The sequence below is a fragment of the Vigna unguiculata genome, chromosome 3 (assembly GCF_004118075.2).
Source record: "Vigna unguiculata cultivar IT97K-499-35 chromosome 3, ASM411807v1, whole genome shotgun sequence".
Taxonomy (NCBI): Eukaryota; Viridiplantae; Streptophyta; class Magnoliopsida; order Fabales; family Fabaceae; genus Vigna; species Vigna unguiculata.
In genome coordinates, this window is record NC_040281.1 from 34,825,620 (window position 1) to 34,848,650 (window position 23,031).

General features: G+C 28.3%; 1 protein-coding gene across 1 annotated transcript; it reads left to right on the forward strand.

Annotated features, from left to right (window-relative positions):
- The first annotated feature begins 464 nt into the window (after positions 1–464).
- On the forward strand, positions 465–1,846 carry LOC114177434 (transcription factor PRE6-like). The gene is made up of 2 exons (XM_028062767.1): positions 465–1,033; positions 1,484–1,846. Exons 1-2 carry the CDS (start codon positions 905–907, stop codon positions 1,634–1,636), a joined length of 282 nt encoding a protein of 93 aa, XP_027918568.1. The 5' UTR covers positions 465–904; the 3' UTR covers positions 1,637–1,846.
- The last annotated feature ends 21,185 nt before the right edge of the window (positions 1,847–23,031 follow it).

Consider the following 23,031-nt stretch of genomic DNA (forward strand, 5'->3'; position numbering starts at 1 on the left):
TATTTTGTATTTCAAACATGTTCAAATTTTAATAAAAATTAGAATTAGTTTTTCTTAGAAACTTTGAACAAATTTAGTTTCTTATTTTTAAAAATACGTGAATTTAATCTTTTAAATCAATTTTTTTAAATTTATTTCACGTTTCAAACGTATTTCTCATTTTCCATTTAACATTAAAATGAATATGTGTCAAACAATGTAAACAAATTAAAATATTATAATAAAATGTGTTTGAAACGTTAAATAAACTTAAAATTTGATTAAAATGACTAAATACACGTATTTACCCGGTTGAAAGACTAATTTAGGTAAAAAATTTCAAAAAAAATTAATTTTAATTTTTATTAAAAAATTCAAGAAAAAAAACGATGATTTTGTTTGAAAAAAAATATTATTATTGGAGAAACACACATAACATAACCCTATTTAACAAGATCCCCACCCCCAAAGCCTTTCCCATGCACTTGTCCTCTTCAACTTCCAACACCCACTGACACATTCTCTCACTCATTTCTACCCTCTTCTCTCTCTCTTCATACTTTTCATCTCTCAAACTCAACTCAAACAACACCTGTTTTCTCCCTTCAATATTCCCCAATTCTATATACCTACCTACCTAGCTTCCTTTTCTCACCCTGACAAATTCACTTCCTATTCCTCCCCTTTCTGAGGCACCCCAACCCCAAGAAGTAGTAGTTGCTACTTCCTCTACCCTCTACCCTCTACCCTAGCTAGCTTAGTTGTTAGTAGTTGAACTCAGTTAGTACTACTTCTCACTTCTCACTTCACAGGGCACACACGTTTTCTATATATCTATATATCTACCTCTTTTTCTTTCACTTATCATCACCAAATCAACCACTATTTCTGACACACTCATCATTCACACTACCTTTAATTAACAATGTCCTCCAGAAGATCTCGTTCCAGACAAACGCCAGTTTCCACTCAGATCACTGATGCTCAGATCACTGATCTCGTTTCCAAGTTACAACACCTTATCCCTGAGCTTCGCGCTAGACGTTCCGACAAGGTACTACTAACTAATCTTTTTTCTTTCACTTTCTCTCTCATTGTTTTTCCTCTACTCTTGCACCCTGATTAATACTTAGTGAGACGTACATAAGCATTTTTAGAATAATATTAATAATACTAGTAGTAGTTGTTGTTTTTCTTATTTAGTTCCTATCTCTTTCACCATTCTCTCTCTTACACGAACAAGTCACATGCACAAGACACAAAAACACAGATTTTCTGTGGCTTTGGTTGGCCTTGCTAGATAAGTCACGCGTGTGCCCTCCCTTTAATGTTATTTTACCCACAACTTGTGAGGCTGTGGGACTTGGATATTCCCTCTTCCCATCATTCACTATATATATATGTATATACTCTTAGTGTCATTAAATGCAAAAAAATAAAATAAAAATAAATGTGGGAAATAATGAAATTATTAGTTTCTATAATTGTTTTGGTTGTTGTGTAGGTTTCAGCTTCTAAGGTGTTGCAGGAGACTTGCAACTACATCAAAAGCTTGCACCGAGAGGTTGATGACCTAAGTGACCGCTTGTCACAACTTTTGGCCACCACAGACTCCAACAGTGCCCAAGCAGCCATTATTAGGAGCTTACTTATGTAATAATTAATATTCTAATACTTATCATAGAGCTTTAATCTTATGTGTCGTGTGCATGTCCATGTTCATTTTGGTTTTTCAGACCAAACCAAAAAGGTTACCATGGGCTCCATCTTCGCCCTTACCTACTTTCATCAGACACTTTCTATTCACTATCATCAAATTGTATTACTATAAATAAAATGAACTTGCATCTTCACCACCTTTCATTTACTTCCAACGTGCTTTAGTTTGAACATAGCAATGTATCTTATTAGAGGAACTCAGCGGTTTTGGTGTGGACCCATTTAAAGGGTGAAGTTTGAACCTGACCTATTACATGTGACATTGCCCCCACACCATTTTCGGTTATTTCTTCTGGCCAACCCGTGATATTAGTGTTGGACCACTGTATACAATGAATCATTCATCATCAACCTTTATCACTGTATCTACATTTACATATATTATCTCTCTGTTGCTTCATATGCACCATATGTATACGGATAATGATAACTACTGCATATTTCAATTATTTTACATATTATACAAACATCTTCAGAGGAATCATAAACGAATTTTTCGTAATCAGAAATATAAATGTAATTGTTTCAGTGACAAAGATCACTATCTATTAATTGTGCTCAACTTTGTTGGTAGATACACACCTTCAGCAATAATTGTGAATACATTATTATTTTTTTAAATCTAGTTGCGAATACAATTCATATATTGTAAGCGGTAAGTCTGTGAAAGTGAAATAAATGGAAGTTCTTAAAAGTGTTTGTTTTTTTGGGCTTTCTTGCTTTGGAATGAATGTCATCCCTCTTCCTAAATCATTTTATCACGGGTACTATTATTTTTTACACCCAACAAATTCTTACATATATTTTACGTCCATTATTTTATCTTTTGATTTTTTTTATTCTTTATAAATATAAAAGGTAACTTTTTAATGGTCAAAATACCTTTAAAAATAAGTTGTCAACTACTATATTAATGTTTTAAGTTAAAAAAAAACTAAAAGAAACATGATTAAAATATTAATATGTTAACGTCTCGGACCATTATTTTCTATTAGTGAGCAAGAAAAATATTACTTCTAAAAACAATATGAAACAACTTTCCCAGACATGTTCATAAATATGACTGGTACCTATAGATAGATACGCATGTGGGGATGCATATGGGATTTTATGTTTTGGAATGCATGGTAATTAATTGACAAGTAATGTTTAGACCGTATTGTTTTTGTTTTGATCTGTATTTACAATTTGTACAATTCTCGGCCGATTTTTCTTTATTTGATGTATGAAAATTAATTAGTTAGAGGAGAGAAAATACAATATTAAGTTATAGGTCGAAGGATATGTTATATATATTATTTTGTATATATGAGTTGTAACACTTCTAATGTTTTTTTATCATTATTATATATATATTCTATAAAAAGAAAGAAGTAATGATATTTTCACACTTCCTATTTTTATATAGAATAGAAAATATAATAATAATAATATAATTAAGATACTTTTCAAATATTATTATTATAAAATATTTAAGTTTCAACCTTTTCATAAATTTAGACATTTTCAATTGAACTCATATTAACATTTATTTGTCTATATATTGAGTATTTAAGTTCTTATTGTTTAATATTTTTATTAGCTAAGTGATTGAGACCGTTATCTTACTCTCTCATTTTGTTCGTTTGTTTTCACATGTTAAGACATGTAAAACAAGTAACTTTTATTGTTTTAATTAAAAACATGTTAAATATCAAGATCATCATACTTCTCAATGTTTTCGGTGACAATAACCAAAAAGAATTTCTCTATCACCACTATTAATATAGGAGATTGCGACCATTTTATTATTCAATATGTTTTCAAGGACAACAGGTAGTTTTACATTAATTGTATTTTATATTAAACAAGAAATCTAGATTTTTTAACAGAAAAAGTAAAAAAAAGAAAAGTTAAGATAACAAGCATGTCACTTTTTTTAATAAAAAAATAAATGACAAAAACTCAGTTGAAAAATATAACTCAATAAAAAAATTTAGTAAGGTCTCAATTAAAAATACTTAAAAAGATTTATAATTTAATTAAATCCTATAAAATATTATTAGTTAGTTGTATATGAAGTTATTTGAATACCTTTTTAATTAATAAAGAGAAAGAATAAAGAATAAATTATAGGTTTTTGTCATATTATATATATATATATATATATATATATATATATATTAACGAGTATCTGATTTTTTAATTTTTATAAGATCAATAATATTTATTTTTAAAATATATATAATAAATTTTAAAATAGTTGTTAAATAAAATAACTGTTTAAAGAAAGTTTTTAGAATAACGGTCAAAATAAAAAAAATAAAAAAAAATGGTTAAAGAAAAAATAATTATAAAATAATTAACTTTTAAAATAATAATTGAGGGTAAAATTAAAAAATGAAAAATGGACACAAAAAGAGAAATCTTCTTTTTATATATATATATATATATATATATATATATATATATATATATATATATATATATATATATATATATATATATATATATATATTATGAATCACTATTAAAATAAGTCATTTTAGCGACTAAAATTAATGATCAACATAAGTAGGTCATTATTTGTGACCGAAAAATAGCCAACAAACAACATCTATTACAAATTTGTCACTAAAATAGTGACTGATTATTTATACAATAGCAACCAAACATTTCAATAGCTAAATTCTAGTCACTAAATTGGTTGTTATTTATACAAATTGGAAGCAATACTTTTTAGTGACTGAATTAGCGACCAATGTGTGTTTTGTATATTTGGCGATCACTAAATATGTATAATATGCTAATTTATTAAAAAGGTTTGATCGCTAAATGTAATATTTTTAGTGACCGAACTAAATATTCTACTAGCAACCCAAAATTTGGTGTCACAAAATACGTATAATATGATAATTAGCGATAAAAAATGTTAAGTTGATCATCTAGTTTATTTTTGCTCAATTTGGTCGCGATTTTTTAAAATTCAATGCAATTTAATCTCTTTCATTAAATTTTTTTAAAGTGGAGCAATAATTTTTATCAAAATTGACACTAGGATTATGTCAATTACACAAAAAAAAAAAACAAATCAACCTTATTCACAACTTCAATTTTGATTAAAAATCCTTTATCTGATTCAAAAAATTTAACGAGAAAAAAACAAATTGCATAATTTAAAAAAAAAATCAAATTAAGACTAAAAAAAACAAATTGCATAATTTAATCCCAATATTTTTATTTAAAGTAGTAAAAACATTGTATTTACTTATTTTATGATAATAAAAAATAACATAATTATCATTATTATTATAATTATAATTATACAATTAAATAAAAATAACTTATAATTTTATTATAATTAATTTTCATTTATAATGGTCAAGATTGAAAAAATACTCAAATAAAACATGGTTAAATTAAATAAACGTTCATTTAAAAGATAATATTAATAAAATAATTATTTTATTTAAAAAATATTTTAAAGGTAAAATTAAAAATGTGAAAACAAAAGTTTTCCTTTATATATAGATATAAAAAAATTTAGAATATCAAATATATAAAATATATTAAAAATATTAAAATTTAAAAAATATATTTAAAATTTTATATTAAATTATATAGATATAAAAAAATTGGGAAAGGGGAGCATGACTCTCTTTATCACTCGAAAGATCCGTCGATGTACATTTTATATATATATATATATATATATATATATATATATATATATATATATATATATATATATATATATATATTCTACCATATTTTATACTGTAATTTTTTTTTATTCTAGGAAGAAAAGGAAATATTATTTATTTATAACTTCTTTTTTTTATCTACTAATACTACTATTCTTCAAGTGGCTAGTGGAAAGAGGTTAATGAGAGGATTGATGTGAACAATTAGAGGTAATCATTATTGGTCCTTCCAAAAAGAATGGGGGAATCAGGGACGTTCACAAATGTGAGTGTCGAGAAAGTTGTCCCTTGAAAGGTTACAAAACTGTTAACCACATTAGTCTACCAACTGGTTAAAAGCAGCGATAATATCTGGTGTCAAGGGATTTGGAAAATTTGGTGTTACCATCTTTAAGTAACTAGGTCATTTTGGTAGTCAAAACCTAAGTAGCTAACTTTTAGTGACCAATTTCTCTTTGTAGCAAAAATCATGATAACTAATTTTAAAAACCAATTTAGTGACCGATTATAATTTTTTATTCATAATAGTATCTATTTTAGTAACCAATAATTTTTTACTTTGTAAATTGATATCTAAATTTGTCATTATAGTAACTAACAACTTTTGGTCACTAAAATTAGTTACTAATTAAATATTTTCTTGTAGTGAAGAAATGGTAATCACCAAATATATATAAAAAAAATAAAAATTAATCACTGTTATGAAATTTATGGATGTCCATTGAGTTGCTAGCAGTTACCTATGATTGATTGCTATTGATGTTATCATTAATATTGTAACCATTGAGTTGTATCCCTTGGGTTGCCTTTTATATTTATAAATAAGGACTTCTCCTATTGATAAATGACATACAAAAAGTCAGTCTCTACCCTTTATTCTCCTTCTCTCCTTTATTTTATAACACGTTATCAACACAAAGGCTGTCCAACTGAGTTAGTGGAGATGTTTTCTCTTTATGGACAATGCTTTGCGTACCTCAATCCGGGCTTTTTCTAATCCTTTCCTTATTGACAAATTTGTCTTATATTCTTATTTTGTTGTGATAAAAAGTTATTTGACTTTATCAAGTTTCATATTTGTCTTATTATTATTATGATTATTTTAATTATTTTCTATATTAATTTTATAGTTTCATAAATAAAATTTGATTATTATCAATATTTTATGAACCAGTTTTAAACAAGTCAAACCTTACAAATTTGAATTTGTGACTCTTGATGTTATAAAAAAAATACTCATATTTTTTAGTATTAGAGACTGAAATACATCTAGATGCAATGAGTCTTGACGATGCTCTAAAAAAAGGAAGGAGGAAATAAAGCATCTAGGCAATAATTTGCTCTTGTAACAACAATATCATGAAAAAAGTATTTCACAAATATTCTCAAATGATTTCATGTTGTTTTTAATGAAAAATCATGAGACCAAATGGGTTATGCTTCATTCCCAAAAGTTAATGCAACAACATCCATGAGACTAAATTGATTATGCTTTATTCCCATAAGTGAATGCAGCAACATCTGATCCATATTTTTGTGATCATAAAGGAAATTTTAAAGAGAGATTTTGTCATCAGAAGTGGAACAATAGTATGAAAAGGAGAAAAGAAAAAGATGAAAACAATGACAAATAATATAAAAATATAATTTATCATTACGGTGGTAAAGGCCATTTGGGTCGTACTTGTCTTACATAAAAACATCCTAAAAATCAAGGATAAGAATATAGAAACACACTTTGTGTTTATAAAGATGATGATTTTGATTTTGGTCATATGGATGTCACTCATCTTGATATTGTTTTTTTTTTCTTAGCTAAACTAAATGGAATGCAATATGGAAACATTGATCATCTTATTGGTGATGAAAGTATTAAGAATTTTATTTTATAAAATGACAGAAGAATTTTTTATGTGATAGTATAAAATATAGTTTTATATATAAAATTATTTTTATTATAATTTAATTTAAGGTGAATTCTCTATGGCATTATTAGTATATAAAATATGCATGTTTGATGTTGGTTATGCATACGTAAGAATCAATTTTTTCTTTTGTATTATGAGATGTATATGTGTGATGAGTGTATAATGAACATTTTATTATTATTATTATATATATATATATATATATATTATAGTAATTGTTATAAAAGTGTGAATATACAATATTAGTATTTTTCTAATATTGGATGTCACGTGAATTAGTATTACATAGGGAATATGGATGGTAATTGAAAAAGTCATCCCTAAAAATATTTATAATGTCACATGATAGAAATATAAATGTTGAAATTTATTGATTTATTGATTGCAGATTTGTAAATGTTGAATAGAAAAGGTCATCACTTGTGCATTTACGTGTATAGATTAAATGGAGAAAAATATTGGATTTATGGTGCATTAATTGTTTGAAATTGTATTGGTGGATGCAATTGAATTTGTGCAGCCAATTAACGTAACAAGGGACAATGACGTAACTTTTAAATAAAATAATGAAAGAGACCATGCATTTTTAGGTGTAGAAAATTTAGATTTTGGAAGGTAATAAATTTGAACTTGATTAATATTAAAATATAAAGGGTAAATTCAGATTGCATTAAATGACATATTAAAAAAACTAAATATTTTTTTTTGTAAGAATGTGAAGAGTTTTGATATGGATCTGTGGTTCTAATTTTACTATAGTATACACATATAAAGGTTTAAAGATTTTGGATATGATATTTTATACTTAGTTTTATTTGATATTATTTGATAATATATGACTTGCAAAGTTTATTAATTTTGGATGATACCTGTAACAAGTTGAGGTTATTAAGTTCATTAAAATTTAATTATATATATATACATATATATATATATATATACATATATATATATATATATATATGTGTGTGTATATATATGTGTATATATATATATATATATATAATCATTTTGATATGGAGTAATATTGGATAGACTAAATATACTGTATTTTGCTGATAGTGCAATAATTAAACTCTCAAGATTATTAATTTATTTTCCTCATATTTGGCTACTCGAGAAGTCAATATTATCATTATTTTTATATCACAAATAATGTTTTGAAGGCTCCCAAAGAGCTACTACACTTCTACGAAGAAGTCTAATAAAAACTTATTAAGTTATAAAGATATTTGTCTAAATAGATATCATATTAAGATAAACAATGAAGGAGATATGAAATATCTTTATTTCAATGGACTTGGGTTGAATAAAAATAAATAAAATGTGTATTGGAGAAATTGTCAATTTTCTCTTGTGGCTTGTACTAAACATATATTAGTACAATTGAAAATGCAATTGTAAATCTGGAGTTTACGAATAAAAAAGGGATTTCTTATTTGGCATGATCAGTTGGGTCATCCAAGATTTATCATAATGCGAAAAATAGTTGAAAACTCTTGTGGACACCCACTTAAGAGTCAAAAACTTCTTCAATCCAATGATTTCTCATGTAATACATGATTACAAGGAAAGTTGATAATAAGACCATCAGTAAAAAACTTTAGAAATGAGTCAATCTCATCTTTTGAAATGAATACAATATGATCTTGTGGTCCAATGCACCCATCATGTGGATCATTTAGATATTTCAAAATTTAATTGATGCATCAACTAAATGGTCACATTTTTGTTTATTATCAACTTGCAATCAAACATTTGCAAAGTATTAGCACAATTAGTTAAGTTAAGAGATCACTTCCCAGATTATGCATTTAAGAAAATTTGTCTTGATATTGTTGGTGAATTTACATCTTATATTTTTCATGAGTATTGTATGTAAATTGGAATTGAAGTTGAACATCTAGTAGAACATATGTTCATGCTCAAAATGGACTTGTAGAATTATGAATAAAACGTCTAAAGCTGGTTGCAAGACCATTACTTATGAGAGCTAATCTTTCAATGACTACTTGGAGATATACAATTTTACATGCTAATATTTATTCGCATCAAGCCAATAAGTTATCATAATTACTCTATTATGCAGTTGGTTTTTGGTCAATAACCTAATTTTCTCATTTAAGAATTTTTGTATATAGTCGAATTTCCCCACCAAAAGGGACTATGATGAGTCTTTAGAGACAATTGAGAATATATGTTGGATAGGAGACATATTTACAATTTGATTTGTCAACTATCATTTTTGATGAATAAGTTTTTCCAACATTAGGGGGAGAAAGAAAACAATTTTGCATAAAGATATTGGTTGGAATGAATTATCATTATCTCTCTTGATCCTCATACAAAAGAATGTGAACTTGAAATTCAAATGATAATTCATTCACAAATTAGTCAATCAATTATCAAATATTTTTTACTGACGTAAATAGGGTAATTAAATCACATATACCAACTGCTAAATGCTCCAAATATAATTGATACTAATTCATAACACGATTAAAGCGTGGTAAGTCTATTGATTCCAAAGATAAAAATCCTCGAATGAGAAAAGGAGCTAAAAAGACAGGATGACCTAATCGAGGAGGTGTAAATCACAAAAGATTCATTTGACATAATTAATAATTTGGTTTCAGAAGAACCTTGGTTCTAGAAGAACCTTGGTTCCAGAAGAACCACAAGTACCTGAAATTGTTGAAAATGATGAGATCTCAATAAATTATGTCATGAATAAGATAATATGGAACCAAAGTCAATGTTGACGATGTTTTAGCATATAATATAACGATGAATGTTATGAGTGACAATGAGGATCAAGATTGTCGATAAAGAAATGATTGGCCAAATGGAAAGATGAAATATAAACAAAATTAGATTTTCTTGTTAAACAAAAGGTTTTTGGACCTATAGTCCGTACACCTGAAGGTGTAAAACTCATTGAGTACAAATGGATTTTTGCGTAAAACAATATTATAAAGAATGATAATTATATGAAAATCCCTGAAGAATTTAATTTACCCAAAATGCAAATTCTAAAGTGAGTTATTCAATAAAATTGAACAAGTCCCTTTTATGGATTAAAGCAATCAAGATGTATAATTGTCCTTGTAAGTACTTATTAAAAGAAAGGTACTTATCGTTGTATTTATGTGAAAATATCAAAAAATGAATTCGTCATAATTGTTGTTTATGCATATAACATAAACAATTTTGGAACTCCTAATGAGTTCACAAAGGTAATTGATTGCTTAAATAAATAATTTGAGATAAAAGATCTTGGAAGTACAAAGTTTTATTTATGATTACAAATTGAGCATTTAAATACAAGTGTTTCTGTACATCAAGAGGTTTATATAATGAAGGTGCTTAAAAAGTTCTATATGGACAAGTTATATCATTTTTGCACTTCAATTGTGAGGTTGTTAGATGTTGACAAATGCCCTTTTAGACCTCACAATGATGAAGAACTTGTTGGTTAAGAAATACCATATTTTTAATGTTATAAGAGCACTAATGTATTTTGCTTATTACACTCGACTTGATATAGTATTTGTTATAAATTTGTTAAGCAAGATATAATTCTTCACCTAAGACATTGAATTAGTGTAAAACATATATTTCGTTACCTTTAGGGTACTTTGAATATAGCCTTATTTTATCCAAATGATTCAAAATCAAATTAGTTATGTAGATGCAGGTTATTTATCTGATCCTCATAACGATTGATCACAAACAAGATATTTCTTCACAAGATTGGGCTCCGACATCTTAAAAATGAAAGTTTACATGAGGGGGAGAAATAGAAGATGTGATGAATAATATTATATCAAAGAATGAAGAATGATGTACTCTTTTTCCTTGACTAGGTTTTTATCCCAAAGTTTTTTCTTAGTAAGGTTTTAACGAGACACATTCTTTGATTAATGGACACCCAAGGGGGGGTGTTATGAAATTTATGGATGTCCATTGAGTTGGTAGCAGTTACCTATGATTGATTGCTATTGATGTTATCATTAGTATTGTAACCATTGAGTATTATCCCTTAGGTTATCTTTTGTATCTATAAATAGAGATTTCTCCTATTGATAAATGACACATAGAAAAATCAGTCTCTACCCTCTATTCTCTTTCTCTCCTTCATTTTATAACAATCACTAAATTAATTCCTAAATCTCTCTCTTTTTTATATTTTTAAACTCTCTTATGCCCTGTCAAAAATAAAAAATCATTGGTTAACTCTTTATTCTTCCTTTCATCTATGAAACCCTCTCATATTCCCATCCCTCTCTCTCACCTCTTGTTTCAAATGAATAAATTGATAAGTTAGACGTTATAATGTCTATGACCATGATAATGTTTGTTGATTGTTGTATTGCTTTGCAGTTGGGGATTGAGATTAAAGTGTGACATTATTTGCCTTGGGGACAATGTTGTTGGAAGTCCCATGTTGAAATTCAGCAACTCAGAGGATGTTATGAAGTGATCTTAAACAAATTCTAGGTAATTTTTTAATTTTAATTAGGCCTTTATGTTTTTCATCATTATTTCTTTGTTTTTCCTTTCTTGAATTATTAGTGTTGGATGATATTTTCACACATCCCTAACTCTTTGAATTTGTTTTAATATCATAAATTTTGGTCTTTATGATAACATTAAATCTCATAAGTTTATTTTTTATTTAACAAAATTATATTTATAGTATTTATACACTACTAAAAAAACTCATATTTCCTATCAATTTTGTTTTGAATTTTTTTTTGTAGGAAATACTTACAAATTTTGTTGTGAAAAAATATTTGCAAGAAATTGCTACAAATTTTCTTGCAAAATATTTTGTATAAAACACTTTTCGCAACAAATTTTATAGGAAATACTTGCAAATTTTATAATTTTGTAAGAAATGATTACCCACGAAGGAATTACCTGCCAATTAAAATTCTTAGAGAAAATGGCAGAAAAAAGTCTATTTATACAAATTTTTTTAACAAATTTGCATGAAAAATCCCATGCAAATTAGAATTTCTAGTAGTAATAATAATTTAAAAAATTATTTACAAATTGGTTAAAATATTGTATATAAGTTGGTACAATTATGTACATAAAAATGGTCATGGTCATTATTTTATTTGTGTTGTTGATTTAACTACCAGAATATAACAGTTGCTAAATATTTTTAATTTTTGCCACTGATTTAATTATCAAAAATTATTTTAGTGAATACCTAACTAAAAGATAATATAAAATTGTGGTGAATTTTTTTTAGTGAATACGTAGAAACTAAAAGATAAATATAAAAATAAGTGTCATAGAATAATACTAAAATATACATATTGGACTCAAAATTTACATATTTTTAAATAGAGTGTTATAAAAAATATGTACACCGGCATTCACTTTCTAGTATCAATAAATTAAATTAATATTGATAGTAGATTATTGATTTTCTTAAATACATCAAGTTTAATGTTTTTATATAGATTTAATTATTTAATTGTGCATGTAAAGAAGGGTTACATTTTGCTAAAAGTCTTTAAAATTTAGTATCTTCCATAAATATATATATATATATATATATATATATATATAAGTTTAAATATATTATTGGTCATAATTTTCATAAACATTGTTCACTCTGGTCCTTATTTGTTTAAAATGTTCAAATTTATAATTCATTATAAATTTATAATATATGGCTACATGTAAAGAAAAACACAATGGTTACACAAAGCATGATTAAAATACCTTCGATCTTCATCAATTTCCTTTTCAGGGTTATTAGATGCATCCTTAGAAGAACTCTCCTCCGCTCTTCCATCTTTATCAACATCATCATCTTTAAATATCATATGGAATGGAATTGAAAAAATAAGTTAGAATATAAAAGATTGTTTATGAAAAAATATTATATTAGAATTTAAATTAGAAAAGTTATCATATTCACAAAACCCATGCTTCCAACTATAAGTACAAATTATTGCTTCAACATGTTTTGACAATAGACGACTTCTATACTTCATCAATTTGAGTTATTGTATAAATTTTCTTTCATCCTCTCTAACTTTACTTCCCAAGTAAGAGAATCTATCTTCTCATAGCAATATCCCAAAGTTTCCAACTTCATCCTTGGGTCTAAAATTGTCCCAAATGCAAGGACATTGCTATATTCATCCCAGTATTTATCAAACTTGACCATTATCCTTTCTGCCATATCTATGATAACTTGGTCTTCATCTTTTAAACTTTCCATTAAAAGGGTTTGGATGTTCCCAACTTGTAAAAAGTACTGGTTTGATGTAGGATAACTTGAGACATAAATTAGATTTGTAATCTCATAAAAGGGTAACAAGAAAACACAATTTTTTTTAACTCTCCTCCATTTCTCCACAGACAAGTAGTACTTATAATTCTCGTCAACTAAGTGCAAGCTTGCAAACACATGTTGATATTTTAGGGCACTTTCAACCATAAAACAAAGTAGAGTTACACCTTGTAGGAGCATCTATACACAAAGCAGTCTCGGCATCAATGTCCCTTATTTTCTCAACACATTGTTTAAAATTCATCATTCTACTTTTAGAACCTCTAACATACTTTATGCTCTCCCTAATATGATCTAAAGAATCACCAAAGGCTTTCAATCCTTCTTGCACAATCAAGTTTAAAATGTGTGCACAACAACGCACATGAAAAAATTCACCATCACAAACCAAAAAATTTTGCAAAAGAAGCTCACTTTTTAAAGTTTTGATAAGAACATCATTAGTAGATGCATTATCCAAAGTCAAAGAAAATATTCTTTTCTCAATTCCTCAGTCATGTAAGAATCCATTTATTTTCTTTGACAACTCAAATCCAGTGTAAGGTGGAGGGAAGTGGCAAAAGTTTAAAATTTTACTGCACAATTTCCAATTTGTGTCAACATAATGTGTTGTCAAAGCAATATAACCCTCACTAGTTAAAGAAGTCCACAAGTTAGATGTCAAACAAATACTATTTCTAATTTTCCTAAACTCTTCCTTTAGCATGTTTTTTTCTTTCATATGTATTTACAAAACATCACTCTTTATCGTATTTCTAGAAACAAAACATGCATCAAGATTCAGATAAGTTATCTAAGTTCTAAGCACTTCATACTCAACAAAGATGAATGGTAAATCGTGCTAAATAATTAAATTGGCACACAACTCACAAGAAACCATTTGATCTATTTTTCTTGCTTTTAACTTTCCTTGCCCGTCCACTATTATTTGGCTCATATCTTCACATTTAAGTTTTCCACATTTCTCAATGTGACACTTCAAAGGAGAAGTGTCGTACTTTTTTCCACTAATAATGTATTTTTTGTTGCATCCATTACACCTTGCCCTCTCTTTTCAATCATCACCAACCCCAATCCTAGTAAAATATTTCAAACATTCAAAAGTTGTTGACTTTTCATTTTTCTTAGAAGAGGAATCTCTAAGTTTAACACTCTCATCCATATCCTCTTCACGGAAGTTATTGACTGTCACAATACCATTGGGGTTGTAGTAGGTGCAAGGTACTGAGTGCCAAGTGTTGGGCATCAGGTGCATTTTGTTTCTATTTTCAAGGTGTCTTAGTAAACTCTAGGTTCTCCTCTCAAATAAGGATTCTCATTTTGGGAATGATGATCGAATCCAGGTTCTCCTTTTGCATATTGACTCTCTATTATAAGTAAGGATAATGATATCTTAACAAACATAACTTTAATAAAGTTCGACAAAATACTTTTTTAGGTAAAAAAGGTACTATTTTATTAATTTATTTTGATTAAAAACAAAAAAACAATCTATTTAATTCTATTTATGGTAATGATCATCGAATCCTTTGGATAGACCCTCTCCTTGAGATGGATCTAATCTGCTTCTCATAAAATCAAAATTTGAAAATAAGGTTTTTGGGTCGGGACTTTCGTCATGGATCAATCATAATATTCGTTTAAGCTTAGTGTTTTCTTATTCATGTTTGGTCATCTTTGTTTCATTTTAAAACTAGAAGAAATCAATGTCTATATCTTTACTCGTTTTTACTCTGATATTATGAAAATGTCAAATTGTCATATTATCGAGCAAAATCCAAGTAAAGAGGGGCAATTATTGATACCTAATTTTGCCGACTTAATAAAAATCTTTTTTTTTAAAATAAAAATAAAATAGGTTTAATAAAAAGAATGAAATAAAAGTTTCTTTGAATTTTAATTTAATTTTAAAATAAATAAAGGAAAAAAGAAAAAAGAAAATTTTTTGTTTGATTAGGCTTAATCCTTTTTTGACATTTCCAATCTTCAATTTGTGTTTACCTTTTACACATTGATTTTTATTTTTTAGCCCAAATTTTTTTCCATCCACATTGTCCTTTGATTTTCTACCACCTCTTTGTCATTCTTACTATCACTCTTTGCTTTTCTACACCTCTATTTCGGATGGAGAAAATAATGATATGATTATGATAATTAGAAGCAATATTTATTCTAATGATTAGAATCAATATTACTAACGATGATTAATATTGTGCTTTCATATGCTCTGATTTAATTCCTGCAGTGTGTTGTTATCTTGACCAATTTCTTCTTTATATTATTGATTACAATTAAGACTAAGATTACATTGGTATTGCAATGTGTATAAAATTACACAAACTATCATATGAAAAGGTATTGAAAAAAAAATATTCTCTACATTTGTTTGTTTGCTTACCCTTAATATAATTCAAACAAGTCTTAATACCAGGAAATTTCAAAGTATTAAGTACTGTTTCATTTACTAATTTTTTATTGTATCAATGGAGATGTGTTTCAATCTCATGTGTCACAACATATAAGATAATGTTTATTTATATAATTTTATTATATAAAATTATTATTCTCTATTTTGTTATTATTGTGGATTAACATTAATCAATAAATTATGTTATTTGTTAGTGTAAATTATATTACACATGATTATGTATTTTATGGATAATAGGTAATTTTGGGTTTCTGATGAACGGTTCATGATGGGTTGGATTGGTCAATTAATGGTCTGTTGTGGACCTAATGTCACAACCGATATCGCGACGGGACGACGAACCAAAAAAAGAAAATGAGTTTGAAAAGAGATTAGGAGTCGCCACCATAGTTATTCTGGAAAACTATGGAAAACCATAAAGATAAGACAAGTCTGCAAAAAACCAGATTTTGGATCCGGGAGTCGATTACGCGTAGGGAAGGTATTAGCACCCTACAGCGCCCGCCCAAGGGCGGTACCTTTAATTAAAAATGCAAAGTCGATGTGGTTTTCAAAATGTGAATTTTCCCCAAAAATAATAAGACAAAAAAATGCTAAAAAGAAACAAAAATATTTTTTTTAATTTTTTGGGCCCGACAAGGATTGACCTTGGTCCTACGTATTCTCATAAAAAATGAGAAATCAGGGTTACGTAGTTCTTAAAAAGATATTTGGAAAACTATTTGAGAAAATGATTTGATATTTTTGGAAGTGAACTTGACAAGGGTTGGCCTTGCTCCTACGTATCTCGCGGTGGAGAATCAAGGATCATGTAGTTCTTAAAAGAAGATATCTTTGTTTGAAAATGTTGATGTTTTTATATTTTTTGAAATTTTATATATTTTGTATTTTTGAATTACTTAAAAATACGTGTCACACGACACGTGCAGTCAGACAGACACTAAAAGATAAAGAAAACTATTTTTAGTATTTTTGAAAATGAGTGTCACACAGTGCGGACGACCGGACAAACACAATAAAATGAAAAAGAATATTTTTGTTTTTTAGAAAAGAAAATAAAAATGTGAAGTTTATTTAAAAAAAGATAAAAGTGGAAAACAAGATATAAGGGTGCATGAGTAATTACTGGGAAGTGCATAAAGTAATTAGTGGGAGGTGCATGAAGTAAAATAAAAAAAGCCCAAAATAGGAGTGAAAAGTGTGTGCAGGGGTGTGGGATTAGTAATTGTGGAGGTGCGCGAGGAAGTAAACAAACTCAACAAAAATAAGACATAGGGGTGCGGGTAAGTAAAATGGGGAGTATATGAAGAACAGTAAAATAGACCCAATTGAAATACAAAGAAGGGGTGCATGCAGTGGGTAGGGGTGTGCGAAGAAAAAGAGAAGAGAGGCCACTTTCCTTTATTCTCTCAAAGAAAAAAAAAACAAAAACCTAACTAAAGCTGAGCTCTCCCTCACGACACCTCCTAGCCTTCGCGACCCAAATCGTCTCCGCTGCGCCCCAAGCCTCTCATTCTTCTTCTTGCACGAGTCACCAAGGTTTGGAATCCGCATCATAGAGCCCCACTACAGTGCTCCCAACCATGACAGAGCTGCCATCATTCAGCCCATTCAAAGTCTGACTCGCCGACTTTCTTCTCTATTTCTCTTTATGGAATTTGGATTTTTGGGTTTTGAGATGCGAGGGTTTGGTGTGTTGTGAAAACGTTGGAGCGGTGGCTAACAATGGAGGATAGTGAATCTTTCTTTTATTTTGGTTTTTTATGCAGGTGAATGTGAAAATGATGATGGAGGAATCTTGTGTTTATGTTGAGTGCGACGGGAAGAAGGTGGTGATAAGTTTTCTGGTGTATTAATGATCCAAACTGTGTTAGGATATACGAGTAAAAATGGTGAGAATCTGTTTGGTTATATGGTGATGAATGATGGTGAAACAGAGAGGACGATGGGGTAGTGGATGAAACTAGTTTGGGTGTTACGCTTGCATAGGTGAAGAAAGAGAATGAAGTGTGTAAAGTATGAAGGTGGTGTTCAGACGTATTCTCCTTCCCCGCACTTAAGTAACAACTGTGAGCAATATATGCATGCATAAATAAACAGATAATGCCACACACACACATATATATCATCTCATCTTCATTCATGGCATTTAAGGATTTTAACGAAACATGAGACCTAACACACCTACATCATCTTATTGCCTTTTTCTTCTTCCCCTTATTATCTCCCTCTGTGTTAGGAAGTTCTCCCAAAGTGCATATGAATCCCCAAATGTGGCTTAGCATGCTAATGTAACGTTCTTTCCCTTCTCTGTTTAGGCAGTTGCTTTCTGCCATCTAGCCAAGCCCTGCATCGTAACGACGACCTGCCCTGGCTGCTGCGGCAGTGATATAAACATACCAAAAATTTCCTTTTCCATGCCAAGCCGCAGTGTTGTGGCAAAATATGACTACTTACCATTTTTCCTTGCACGAAGGAGGAAGAGATACCAAAAGCACAAACCAAAAGCAGCCACTGCATTTTCGTTTGACTTTCATTTCTTTCTTTTTTTAGTTTTATCATTTTTTCTATATTTTTTTTTTTGGAAAAAGAATAAAACGAAATAAAAAAATTAAAATCAAAATTATAAAATAAAATAAAATAAGAAACAAGATAAAATTAAATAAGATAAAATTAAATAAAAATTAAAATAGGATGAAAGTATCATTGTTCACTTTTTTTTCTTATTTTTCCTTTCTTCTAATTATTATTAAAGTCAAAATTTTATTATTATTTTTTTTTATCCGGACGAAATTGCGTGTTGACATCTAAGTATTCGGTAACTTTTTGAGAGGTCCGTGGTTTCTATTGGTAAGGATATAAAACTGATATCCCATTAATCAGTTTTAGACAGAGAAAAATAAGACTTTAGATACATGCTTCTAAGCATTCAATCTTTTAGGCATATCTTACTGGGAAGAGAGCAGTATCGTCTCACACGTAAAAAAATTTAATCTTTCATTGATTCTATTTGGAAGATCACATACCACTTTTCATCTATTATTATTCCTGATTACTGATCAGGTATGCTTTTACATTCTACTATTGTTAATAGGAACTGCTCTTAATATTTGGTGATAATTTATTGTATGCATGGTTTGATGCTTCTCATGACATGTTTCAAAATCATAATCTAACAGATAATTCATTTATAACACATCATTTCAACTCAATTATAATGTGCACAAAATTATTATTTTGAAGAAATATGGAATAAAATTAGTTTACCAAAACCAAAAGTTTTATTTATTTGACAATGTAAAACCATAGTTCAAAAAATTAAAGAAAAAACTCCAAATGCACTAGTCTTGAAATAGAAATCAAATTCTATGAAAAACTTGTAACATAAAAAGTCTTTTCCTAATTAAGAAAACAAAAGCACTATTTAACTAAATTGCACATCCTCATTGCTTCCATGTATGAACTTATCTTACTTTCAAATGGATACATTGCTTAGTTCCCACTGGTCTCCCTAGGTTTTCCATCCACTATAAGATTTTTGAGACATGGATTGTAAAATTAGAATCAACCCACCACGTGTTATGATTAAAATTAATCATTTAAATTTATAATAAACAAAAATAAACGGGTTACCTTTCTTTCCTAGCCAATTTTTAATTCTCTTGCAATTTTTCTTCTTGTCCAACGACGGACCATAAGTGTGACAAGGAGGTAAAATAAAGCTATTTTAGGCTTTGAAGTTGTGTAAGTGGAGAGCAAGATTAGGAATCTACTCTAAGGTAAGGGAATCTAATCATTTAGAAGTTATTAGTTTTCTTAAAATATTGAGTCTTGCATTTAAAATTTAATTTGGGGTATTCATAATTTTATCTTTTTGTAAATAGGTGAGAGGTGACAAATTTATATTAGAAAAATTATGATAAAGAGTAAAAGAATTGATTCTTTTTTCAAGAGGAAGGCTTGTATTGAAGATGAAAAAAATGCATCTAAGCCATCTAATATTGAGAAACTTCATGAGAATCCAAAAATTGAAGAAAATGAAAAAACAACTCTCTAAAGTTCCTAAAGTTACATATAATGAATTTGAAAATTCTTTAGAACGTGATCTGGGGAAACGTATTCAAATTTGGTAAACGCACCAAATCAAATTGATGAGGTACAAAGGGCTTATCTAAAATGGGGTTCATATAAAATGCATTTAGAAAATTATCTGTTGTGTGGTAAAGATGATCATCCAAGAAGATTTCAGTACACATGGTTTAGCTTATTTCCATCATGGTTAGAGTATTCGCCACTAAAAGATGTTGCATATTGCTTACTATGCTATCTTTTTAGTAAAAAACCAAGCGGACGACTTGACTCAGATGTTTTCATTGCTATAGGTAATTGAGTTGATTTTCATTGAAAGGGATATTGCAACTAGCTTCAATTTTGATTCAATTATTGAAGATTTTAAGTCATTGAAATAGCACAAAGGAGCACTTTGACTAAAGGTAATTTTTTTTAATATATTATTGTTGATGATAAACTTTATGTTACTCTTTCATATATATTATTGTCATATTGTTTGGATTCTATTGTTATGAGTGCTTGTTTTGAACAAAAAAAAAATGATGTGAAGAAATGAAAAAAAAAAATTAATTAGAAAAAATAATTTATATATAACAAATATAATTTGGCTCCCCTAAAATTTTTGTTCAAGTTCTATCACTATTCTTGTCCCTTTTTTTACAAAAGAAACTCTTTTACTCTTTCTTTATGATTGTTTGGGTAGGAATTTTCCCTCTTGATCACTTAGTTGTTCTTACTCTTAATAGAGGTGGTCAAGTCCAAATTTTCCACTTCTTTCATTAGTAACCTTTTCTCTTCTTGAGCACATGTGGTTAATGATTCATTCATTAATAGGCTACTTTATTATATGTGTGAAAATGACTTCAAACTCAGAAGCCAAATAATGAAGTGGTCTATTAAAAACCAATTTTGTTTAAAATGTGGGTCAAATTAAACTCAGCTCACTTAACCAATGAGTTAAACGAGCTTGAGCTAGGTTGGATGTAGGTTGACCCATAAACTAACAACAACAACCCTTTGACATTTTCTTATCATTTCTTTATCACCTTTTTAATTATAATTGTTTACTACTTTTAATTATGTGTGTTGACAATTTAATCATTTTAAAAACTAGAATATTGTTCAATAAAGTTTGAATGATTTGAATGTTTGTTATGTGTTGGCAAGTGTACCAAATCATACAAGTAATACAGTGGACAAGTCCAGATATCGTCTCCCACAAGGACTAATGTGGTTTAAATTAATGGATAGTTTACTAATAAAGGGTGAGAATACCAAAACATTTGTGGTTTAATGGAAAAATAAATGTAGAATTAAGATGTAAAATATAAACAAAAATTGACACAATGGAAACAAATAACTTGATTGAGAAAAATATAAGATAAAAACTTCACCGAGATTGGATTTCACAATTCCATTAAAAGTAAAGACATCAAATAATATATTCCTACTTCTCTCTCACACTCACATCGTTTGTAACATGCCTCAATTTTGTCGCAAACAAGTCTAAACTAAAATAATAAAAACTCTATGTCTAGTAGGTTTTACTATTACATTTGCATTAATGACCAATATGTTGATACTTAAGAATGACTACTAACCACATCTATGTCTAGCGTGTGAAATCAATAGTTGTTTTATCCTTCTTAGGCTTCCCGGACTATCTTTCAGATCAGTTGGTATTCTCACATATGCACCATATATAGAATATGCAATTAAAGATCATAATATGATTTTTCAAACTATCTTTCGGATCAGTATGGACTTTCGCATGTGCAAAATTCATAGACTATATAGTTAAAGCAAGAATAAAACATAACATATAGTGGAAAATGATTATATTGAATGAAGAATTCATAGAGAATTAAGAACACATTACACCCAAACCATGTGAATGAGGGAGTTAGCTACACTTAGAAATTATTAAACATAAGAATAATGTTGAAATTGAATGCCTCCAGCCTTCAGAATGACTTTCTACCTCAAGTGTAGAGATATCAAGTTTCTTTCTCCCTAAGTGTGTTTTTGACCTCAATTAGACCCTCAATTTATAGATTTTTTGAAACGCACAACTCATTGCGTGAATTAACTCGCTGGCGAATTAGGTGTGATTAGTTAGGCAAGTTGTGATTCGCTAGGCTAATGGAGCTAATCTGATTTGTACATTCATCTTTGTACTTGATTTTGTACTGGAATTTCCTATTGGATTTATCCTTTCAATCTTCTGAAACTTCATATTTTTGAATTATCTTCAATTATTCTGACTTGAACTTGAGAAACCAACTTTGTGGATAACTAATATTGTTGATAATCTTTAATTAATCAGTATTCCACTCATTTTGTTGATAATGTTCCCAAATCTACGAGATTTTCACTTATTTGTAGAATATAACCCATATTTTTTTCACTTTTATTAAATAAAACCTGAAATATCAAATAAAATCCAAAAAGAAAATAAACATAAACATAAAAAATAATTAAAATAAAAACATGATAATATTGATTATCAATGCTTATTTATTTATTTGTCTAATTATATAGATTGATATTTTGACTTTCAGTTTCTATCATTTTCATAAGACTTAGTGAAATAAGTGAACACTTTGATTGTATTGTTAGCAGATGAGGTAAGTTAACCCACTTTGATATACTCACTAAATATGCAAAATAAGTTAGGAAACAAAACATGCTTAGGTGAGTCAACCCATTTAACACACAAACTTGTAGTGGATTAAGCCATTACAAAATTTTTGGCACCAAAAAGTGAGTCAGGTTGAGTTGACTTTTTAATTCATTTCATGATGAGTCAACCCATATGAGTCAAGTTGACTCATTTTAACACTCCTAATTCTTATTTATGTTGTAAAATATTTTGAAGAGGACATATTGATGAGGCAAGGTGCA